The sequence below is a fragment of the Chaetodon trifascialis genome, chromosome 2 (genome assembly GCF_039877785.1).
Source record: "Chaetodon trifascialis isolate fChaTrf1 chromosome 2, fChaTrf1.hap1, whole genome shotgun sequence".
Classification (NCBI taxonomy): domain Eukaryota; kingdom Metazoa; phylum Chordata; class Actinopteri; order Chaetodontiformes; family Chaetodontidae; genus Chaetodon; species Chaetodon trifascialis.
In genome coordinates, this window is record NC_092057.1 from 2,651,398 (window position 1) to 2,661,299 (window position 9,902).

The 9,902-nt window shown below is 47.7% G+C and overlaps 1 protein-coding gene across 3 annotated transcripts in view; it reads left to right on the forward strand.

Moving 5' to 3' along the window:
• Window positions 1-329: 329 nt before the first annotated feature.
• Window positions 330-9,902, forward strand: part of radil (Ras association and DIL domains) — a 23,516-nt gene continuing 13,943 nt past the window's right edge. Inside the window, exons 1-9 of one of the 3 annotated variants that reach the window (XM_070974141.1) lie at window positions 330-579; window positions 2,614-2,718; window positions 3,006-3,120; window positions 4,002-4,506; window positions 6,866-6,973; window positions 7,517-7,632; window positions 7,729-7,911; window positions 8,622-9,321; window positions 9,886-9,902. The exon at window positions 9,886-9,902 is cut by the window's right edge and continues 114 nt beyond it. In XM_070974141.1, coding sequence (XP_070830242.1) covers window positions 3,037-3,120; window positions 4,002-4,506; window positions 6,866-6,973; window positions 7,517-7,632; window positions 7,729-7,911; window positions 8,622-9,321; window positions 9,886-9,902 — 1,713 coding nt within the window. In that variant the 5' untranslated portion in view covers window positions 330-579; window positions 2,614-2,718; window positions 3,006-3,036. Of the gene's footprint in view, window positions 580-2,613; window positions 2,719-3,005; window positions 3,121-4,001; window positions 4,507-6,865; window positions 6,974-7,516; window positions 7,633-7,728; window positions 7,912-8,621; window positions 9,322-9,885 lie in introns of those variants that run through there. The other 2 variants (XM_070974131.1, XM_070974148.1) reach the window with 2 other exon arrangements.

Sequence of the window (9,902 nt, forward strand, 5' to 3'; positions counted from 1 at the left end):
ATAAAAAATAACCCGTCATTAACTCTTATGAAAATAAACGAGATGAAATAACATTTTATAAAAAAAAAAGTATGCTGATCCTGATTAGATTATATGACAATTTCATGATTCATTTTGTACATTGTTTTATTTATTTAATGTAAAACCCTTTGTGCCACCGCCTCCATGTTGCGCTCGTACCGCCGGTGTCCGCCAGGCGGAGCTGTCTTCGCCCACACGGCTGCCAGAGCAGGTGCGCCGAGGTGAGGCAGCTCCGAGAGCTCGGGTGTTTCCGTCGCAGTTCGGCGGTGAACCGCTGTGGATGTGGGAATGCGGTTGCCGGAGGCATCGGGCATTTCTGGACACTCGGCGGTGATGTACGCACAGAAGCTGGAGCCCTCAGCGGTTGGCTGTCGTCCAAGTTAACGGGCTGTTTTGGGGATGTGGCTGGGAGCCCCGCACGGCTGGGTGTCGCTCGGAACAGGGCAGCTGGCTTTTTTCACCCATTTTCTGGGGATTTTCTATCTTGTAGGGGAGACGGAATGAGAGAGAAGCCAAGAAGGATTCCCCAGCACCATGGAGCCGCGCATTGCAGGCAGCGTGAGTACTAACGCAACAGACACCGGGGAGAGTCCTCAGGGGACGGCGTGTGTCACTGCTGGAATCGCACCTCAACTTTTCCGGGACCTATTTTATTCACGGGCAGGCGCGCCACAGCTTTTAACAGCCTCAAACAGCCATTTCACGCTAATTGTTGCTGAGTGTGGTTCACGTGTGGAAACTGAGTTTACGCTAATTGATTGATAATTGTGTGTGTGACGAGCCCGACCGCAATTAGACACACCTGCTTGCCGTCAGAGGCCGGCCGGTTAGCCGTTAGTGCCGCGCCTGTCGACTCGTCAGCGGATTAATTTCTGAGGATTTTCTCCTGCCTTTTGTTGCTACGCCGGTTGCTACTGACGACCACTGAGCCCGAAGTCGTAAACAGACGGACATACACGAAAATAAAGGGCAGACCCGAAGCAGTCACACGTCCAGGATTATGTAGCCTGTTATAGATGTCAAGTTTTTGTTTTTTTTTTTCCTCAACGCAGTGTTTATTTCTGACCTTCTGTTGTCCAGACAAGGACAGACAGTGAGTCAAAAGGTGCCGGAGAAGTTGAAGTCTGTGGGGCGTGATTAGCAAATGCAACGCTGCCTCCTGGGTCACTGAACGCAACCTGCCAATGCAAAATTTAGGCCTGTCTCTCAGTTTCTCTCTCTCTCTCTCTCTCTCTCTCTCTCTCTCTCTCTCTCTCTCTCTCTCTCTCTCTCTCTCTCTCTCTCTCTCTCTCTCCCCCGTTTGTGTGTGTGTGTGTGTGTGTGTGGACGCGGACGCAGGGGTTGGTCCCAGGATTGAGTTAACTGCGGCCAAGTAGCCAGATTACAGTGGATTAGCAGGCATTTAAAATAGTCACGTTATCCCACCAGTGCCTGCAGAGTCAGCTACAACAACACCTTTTTTCAGGCTGCCGGCCAAATATTTGCTGAAAAGAAGTGACACAGGCCCTTCAGTATGGATGTATCACTGCACAAGATGCAGTCAAAACAGGCTGCGCGAGGTGCTGCTGTCACCTGCTGACAAATCTGCTGCGCTGGCTGTAAAATGTGTTAAATATCCTGATGTAACCTGCATGAAAGAGCTTCATCGGTCAAGAGAGTTCACGTAAAGCTAAGAGTTAACCTTCTGCAGGGACAGGAGCTGGAAACAGACCTGCTTATTGAGAGAAAATGCATGACTCAGATGCTGGCGGGCTGAGTATTTGATCGTTTTTCATTTATGCTTTATTGAATCATTTGCATCAAGTTCAAGATTACCTTTCCACAAGACGGCTGGGAGGCAAAACAGTCAATAAGTGTGCAGGATAAACAATGCAACACAATCAGGGGCTAGAATGCAAAAAAATCTGGAGTATTACAGCTGGAGCGAGTGATCAGTTAGTGGACTGAATTTATCGTTTAAGGCATTTATCATCCAGAAATGAGAAACATTTGTCTTTTCGGTCAGACAAAACAAGCAATCTGAGAAAGTCATGCTGGGCTCAGGCAGCATTTGATGGACATTTTCAACAATAAATTGATGAATCAGAAAACGAATATTCAGAGAAACAGTAAAGAAAATTGTTTTAGTTGAAAGAAAATGGTGCGATTTAATAAGTGTAAAGCAGACCTTGACCCAATCATATACAAAGACCAGCTTTTTACCTTTTTGATGTAAAGACTTGGTGGTGAGTGTAGATGAGACACTGTGGTGTCTCAGTTAGACTTTTCAGAGGAGCAGAACAGTTGGTTTCCATTCAAAAATCCACCTCTTATGTTCAGATTTTGCCCTGATGGCGATTCGCCGTCAAGGCCCAGAACTCTGCAGATGGGTCTCAACTCAAAAAACGTTTTTGGCTTGGCAGTGATGTGGTGTTGATTTGCAGATTTGACTCCGGTGTCATGAAATCACTAAAAAACTAAAAGCCACAGCAGTAATATGTGATTCTCTGAGCACCTGGAAGAGAAGTTAATGTGAGCGATCCAGAACTCTGCAGGGACTCTTCAGCTCTGCTGTAAACTCACTTCAACGTCGTCTTTTCTCCGCTTCTCCAGTGTGAAAGATGACAGTGAAATGAAATGCAAAGCGTCTGACCCTCGACTGTACACGTTTGGCTGGTGCTGCTGCACATAGGAGTGACAATACCTGACAGCATTAAGGTACACACACACACACACACACACACACACACACAGACACACACACACACACAGATTCTGTTATTTATCATGGTCTGTTTATGGTGGATCCATTTTACGTAATAGATTTAGAGTAGATCTCCTTCACCTTCCAGATCTACAAATGTTCCACAGGTAAGTGTAGGATGTAACAGCGTGTGTGTCTTCACCTTTCATGTGTGGAGTTCTTCATATGTGTGTGTGTGAACGTTTGAATCCTGTACGTTGGTTTCAAATAACGCCTTTAAATGTAATTCCTCGCTCACCAGTCGTGGAGTTTGCGGAGCCGACGGCAGCATCATGTTCTACGGTTCTTCCTCCGGGGCCAGTATGTCCCTGCCGTCCAAGAGCCGCCTGAAACGCCAGAGCAGGACCTTCACACAGGTACACACACACACACACACACACACACAAACACACGGCCAGTTTGGTCCAGCCAAGTCTCAAGAGACCAGTTTAGCGAAATAAAGGTCAAATTAAAAGATGAAAAGAAACACACTCGAGCAAATTCATTTCATTCTTAGTCACAGATACATTTTTAGTGAAGACCATGGCTGTACTTAAACGTGTTGTCACATATGTGCACTGATGGAAACATTTTAAAGGTTAGAAAAAAAGAATTATACACATATTCGTGGTCTCCAGAGGCTGAATCCTGATGACTTCTGTGATCACCTGACTTTACATCTAGTGCCACCATTTGTGGTTTTGAGTGCGATACAATAAACACTGCAAGCAGGCCGTCACGATAAAAACATTATCGACTTATTGGAAGAAATATTGACTTGACCTTGATGTCACCCCTTGTGTTTACACGCGTGTTTGTTCACAAACATTTTAGCCAACATGATGACTGATGACGTCCATAAGAGTTGAGTGTAGCACCTAAGCCAAATGCACTCGTCTCCTCTGTGTTTCACCATGGCCGAGGCTCAGGCAGCTCCTCCAGACACACACACACACACACACACACACACACACACACACACACACACACACACACACACACACACACACACACACTGTCTGAATATTTAGAATTAACAGTTCATTGCTCTTGGAAAGGGTGTACTTGCATTATTATGGCATTACGGTGGAATAAAATGGTCTTAAAATGACAATAATATCGTTTATCGCAATGATTTCTGGAACGATATATCATCTAACAAAACCAGTTATCATGACAGGCCTGGATGTGAGAACCACAGGCTGTCTGGAGTGAAGTGGTCCACCAGTATGTTCACCACTGTTTGTCTGTTCACCAGGTCCTGTACCGTACTCTGAGTTACAGAGACCGTGTCCCAGTAGAAACTGGGACAAACACCCGTGGGGACCGGCGCTCGACGACTGAGCCCCCTGAGCGACCGGCGGACGACCCAGCCGAACTCTCCACACAGAGCTCGGCCCCCGGGGTCCTGAAGATTTTTGGAGATGAGATTTGTGCCGGTGCCAACTACAAGAGCGTCCTGGCCACGCCGCGCTCCAGTGCGCAGGAACTGGTCAAAGAGGCGCTCGAGCGTTACTCGCTCAACAAGAACGCCGCCCACTCTTACGTCCTGTGCGACGTGATCGGGCGTTTGGAGGGGGGAGGCGGGATAGGAGGAGGGGGCTGGAGAACCGAATGCCTGCGCGCGCTGGGGGACAACGAAAAGCCGCTGCTCCTCCAGGAGCTGTGGAAACCTCGAGAGGGACACGCTCGCAGGTTCGAGCTGCGCAGGAGAGCAGAGGTGGAGGAACTTAACGCCAAGGAGAAGGATACCATCACTGCCGGTGAGGAGGCGCACACGCGCACACACACACACACACACACACAGACAGGTACACGCACACACAAAGACACAGACGCACGCACACACAGCAGCTGGTCTAATTCCCTTCCTTTCTTAACATGTCAAACTCAGCAGAAAAGCAGAGCTCGTTACCTCCTCTGCAGAGTGTGTGCTTGTGTGTGTGTGTGCTTGTGTGTGTGTATATGTGTGGATGCAGAATAAGAGCTTTCGTCACAGTTATTATCCTGTGGAGAAGATATTGTTCCTGCGTGATCACCAGTGTGTTTGTGTATGTGGCAGTGCTGTCCTGTTAAGATAGTGGTTCATTTGGATTTTTACTAGAATCACACACACACACTTGCATGTGCATTCAAGCAGCTAAGAAAACACACACACAAATGTGCACACACAAAGAGCGCAGTGGAAATGCATGGACAGCGAGTCGATTGATTGAGTGAAAGCTGAAGCGACCGGACGTGTGGATGGCTGTTGTGTTTTTATGAATGACACATTTCTACTACAGTGAAGCTCCTTCATTCTCCTGCTGCACAAGACCACACTAGGTCACGCCTGAACTGTATGCACTGAAGTGATGATTCACTCTATTGTGTCCAAAAATAATGTGCAAACAAATTGCACAAACTTATTAAAACCTCTCCTGTGACTTCATGTCTGCAGTGCAGTAATATGAATCAATGTGTGTGTCTTTGGAACCAGGAAGTGACCTTTGTGTAGATTGGTGTACTGATTGATGCTTGATGAAGTTTTCCATTTACACACACACACACACACACACACACACACACACACACACACACACACACACACACACACACACACACACACACACACACACTCCTGTGCATCCTGTTGAAGACATTTGTAAACACCCGGTTGGTGTACAGTTGTGTTCAGAGGGACAGATCAGCTGTTTACAGCCTCACAGTCTCATCGCTCTTTGCAGCCACACTGACATTTCTCATGAAGCATGCCAGGGTTTACTGGTCGCTATGAGAACGTCTGTGGTAGCCAAGCAGGCAGTCAACAGTCTTTTTTTTTTTACTGCTGCGCAGTAGAGTTGGTTATCCAGTGTGTAAAAGCCATGAAAAAGGAGAAGTTTGGTGTTATTTTCCATTTTTAAACAAATCGCAGGAAAAGATGAAAAACCCTGTGCTGCACTGTCTGTCACAAATACAGAGTTTTGTTTTTAAAAAAGTTGGCGTTCATGCCATAAAGTGCCTGTATTTGGGCACATATTCGGCACATTGAATGTCACTTTTCTGCACGTGACAGGTCCCTCCGTCTTCCTTCCTGTGGATTTTTAAAGCAGGCTTGGCAAATACTCACTAACACTATTTTCAATCACGGATTTGTGTGCTTGTGAATGTTTACAGCTGGACTGTGTGTGGTGGATTGACTCGAAATAAACTGCAGTGTTCGTGTTGCCTCCTGTTACCCAGAGCAACAGTGTGTGGACATCAGTGGAGCTCTGCGGCTCAGAGCAATAAGCCTTTAGCACAACGGACGATACTTGTTTGCAGGATCAACTTGTTGTTGGTTTTGGTCTTTTCACTGGATTTGTCTAAAATCAGACATTAGATTGTCACCAGCCTTCTCCTTTAAAAACCTGCAGCTTGTTTTGTGTAGCATCTGATGATGCCCTCTGAGATGAAGCCGCTTTATTCACTGATACATAGTAATGCACATATTTTCATTTTCACACTAACCTTTTCTCTTTTGTGTTGTAGCTTTTACAAAACTCACAAACCCTGAAGTATCTCTCTCTTTACTCCTTCTCTCTCACGTGTTGTCTTGTTTTCTCCCCCGGTGTATGTGTGAGCATGCATGCACATGTGCAAATTGTGACATACATTTTTTACAGTGAGATGGCATTTTAAGGGTACGGTAGGATTTTCATTACATGAACACATCGCAGACAAGGCATTAAACTGTAGTATCAACCTTCACTGAGTCTGCTTTCCCAAATCTGCCGGTCAGTCTCACCTGCCCGCCCAGTGAGGAAGTTGCATTTATCATAAAATCCAAAGCACTCAAATTGAGCCAAGTGAAAGCACTAAGCAGACCATCGTTTGTAGCATAATTCATGTGGTTTGTAATGAAAAAATGCGATTGTTGTCTGATCTGGCAGTGATAAAATCCTGCTCCTCATACCTTTAACTGTGTATCTCTGGTTACTAACTGCTTATGTAACTCACTGGAAGCACCGCAGACTCTTTTTGCTCCACAGTGCATGCTTGTCTTGTGGTGTGCGGTTGGTATATGTGTGTATCGGGGGGTTATTCAGTGCTTGATGTTTTGGCGAGGGGGTGTTTTTCCTAACCCCTCCCACCCTGCTGTAGGGCCCAAAGCCTCCCAATTCCTGGCGGCTCTAATGGGTCGGTCCGGGCTGGGCAAACACAGGAGCTCCCCCCTGCGGTCTGGTCGAGTGGTACAGTCCAGCTCTAAAGGTGGGGACTGGCCTCAGGTAGGGTGGCTGTCAGTCATTGCCATGGAGACCACCTCTACCTGCGTCGTCACCAGTGCCACCCCCATTGCCAGTGATTCAACCAGTGCGAGTGTGTGTATGTGTGTGTAAATCTGTGTGAGCCATTGCATGGCCTCAAATTCGAGTCATGAGGAGCTGCTCAGCTCGCGTCCCATCAGGTTCACTGTTGTGCCGCTCCATTGACTTCATCTGACCGGTTTTGTTTGACCTCGTGTCCACTCAGCTCACACATGACTGTTGTGCACTTCTGTATGTCACTACAGCCTGAGAGGCAGCTTCACCCATGAGCCACACACACTTGCTAACACTGCACATGTCACATTTAAGTGCTTCCTTTTTATTTTCCACTCTTTACCTTTCTTCTCTTCTCCGTCCTCAACTTCTCTCTCTCCCTGCTCTGCCTCTTCCTTCTGCTCCGTTTTATTATTCTCCTCCTGTTCTCCCTCTTGCCCTTCTCCCTCCCTCCTTGTTCTCTCTCTTGCTGCTCCTCGCTGCCTCCCTGTAGATATTAATGCTCAGGCTCGTAAGCTCCAGAGGAACAGGGCGAAGGGGACGCTGACCCTGCCCCGGTCCAGCAACTCATCCTTCTGCCGCAGCCTCAGCGAAACGAGCCTCAACCAGGTGGGGGCCCGCACTGACGCTTAGTCAGGACAATTGATCGTTATTATTCATGTAAATCCTGAATGTGTTCGTGTTTCTGTGGGTGTGTGTGTGCAGCTGGGAGTGGGAGAGGAGCCCAAGCGTTATTACTCCACCCTGCCAGGGCCCTTAAGGGCTCGAGAACGTGAGGCGGCCTCCGGCGGGCGGAGGAAAGAGGAGGGGAGTCAGGGAGGAGGAGGGGTGAGGCACTCGCTTTACCAGTCGCCGCACCTCCTGCTGCTACAGGGATTCAATCGGCAGGTGAGGATCAAGCAGCAACCTCAGAGAAAATGAAGCCAATTTGAAGTGTCAAGAAACTGCAGTTCCTCAAATGGCCACTTGAGGCTTGCTCCAAAAATGAGTCAATGCCCATTGACTCCTGTATTAAAATGACCAGCTTTACAGCAGAAATAAACATGTTTACAGCCAAAACAGTACACAGCGGATCTGGTCTCAAAAGTTTATTTCCATTTTTGTGATGACTATAGAGGGCGTGAACTTTTATATAACTCACTCCTTTATTAAGGCTTCAAGTAGGCACGACTGCTTTGAGTGACAGCTAGCCACCACGTCTCATTCAGCTTCAGCTCCACTCAGATTAGCTGTGTGTTTGGTGGAGTCAGGCACCGCCAAGATGGCTCTTCAGAAACCTGTGGGTGACGTCACAGAGACTACGCCCATGTTTTATGGTCTATGGTGAGGATAGGGTAGAAGTTAATGTGTTACAGACTTAAGAAACTATTAAAAAAGGCATGCACAGATATCCAGCAGAGTAGAAATTAAATGATCTGTGCACCAAATAGCTCCTGATTTTAATGCTGTTTTACTTCAAGGCTCTTCCTCAGGCTTCCTGCCTTGTACTCTAAATGTCACAGCATTAAAATCCTTCTCATGGGAGCTACTTGGTGTGCAGACCATTTTTTTTATGTTCGAGGTTTCCAATATCTGTGATTTATTGTGCTGTGCTGCAGGACTGCTTGGTGTACCTGCTGAACAGAGAGCAGCACACGGTGGGTCAGGAGACTCCATCAGCTCGCCCCAACATCTGCCTCTTCTCCCCCGACATCCTGCCCCTCCACTGCCGCCTGCGCCGAGTCCCCGCACCCCGTCGTCATGCCAGCAACAACAACAAGGGAGAAGAGCTGGCGGAGAGTCAGCGGTTCTGCGTCGCCGTCGAGCCGGTGCTCCATGCCACAGTTCTGGTGAACTTTTCCCGCTGCGAGCGCTCCACCACGCTGCGACACGGTGACCTCCTCTCCTTCGGAGCGCATTACATCTTCTTGTATAAGGACCCCACGGGTGCTAAGCCTCTGCCCGCTCAGACCTTGGCACGCCTGCGCTCCCTGGGGCAGCTTTACGACGCAGGGGTGGAGGAGGGAGAGGGCGGGGCTCAGACGTGTAAGATGTGTGGCTCTGTGCTGAAGGACAGAGCAGCGCAGGTGTCAAGTGCCCCGGCAGTGAGACGCAGCTTCAAACCTCACCTGGTAAAACCCCGCATCGGGGTGACGGCGGCGGCAGGGCCCCTGAGTCTGTCAGGAGGGGACGTTGGTGGAGGAGGAGGAGCAGGAGGAAGAGTAGGAGGAGGTCAGAAAAGAAGGCTGCAGCTGGAGTTTGACCAGGCTCACGAGGACCAGCTGTTGAACAGGATTGTGTCTCTCATAGAACCTGGAGGTTTGTGCTCTTATTTCCAAAATAACAGAGAATAACAGATGTCATTTGCACTGATACAAAGCCTTGTTTTATCTCAGTGGATGTGTTTCAGGTTAAACAATTACTCGGCTCTAGCAGCATCTAGCCATGCATGTAGTTTTGGTTTATTTGTCCAGGTTTTGAGAAATCTCTCTCTGACCTGCCTTTGTGCTGCTCAAAGCATTGAAAATCATCATTTTTATACTTTTATTTTTGGTAATCTTTTGAATTCAGCAGGGAAAATGAGATACAGAACAAGAACAGGAAGGCTAGAACACAGACAAATACACAGGCACAGTTCATTACACAGGGAGTTTGTATCAGTGTTGTCTGCTTCCTGAGAACGTCGGCCCTGTTTCATGGTGTCCATGAAAAACACTCCTTCCAAAATCACTGTCCCTGTGGCTCCAGATAGTCCAGAGGCTCAAAGTAGTTCACCTGATTTATTTTTAAGTAACAGTTTGAAAACTGGGAGCGGTGTATGATAAATACCACTGGAGGACAATGAGACTATATGTTTTTTCATAACTTTAAACCTCCTCACAGGAGACGACCATAAGCTG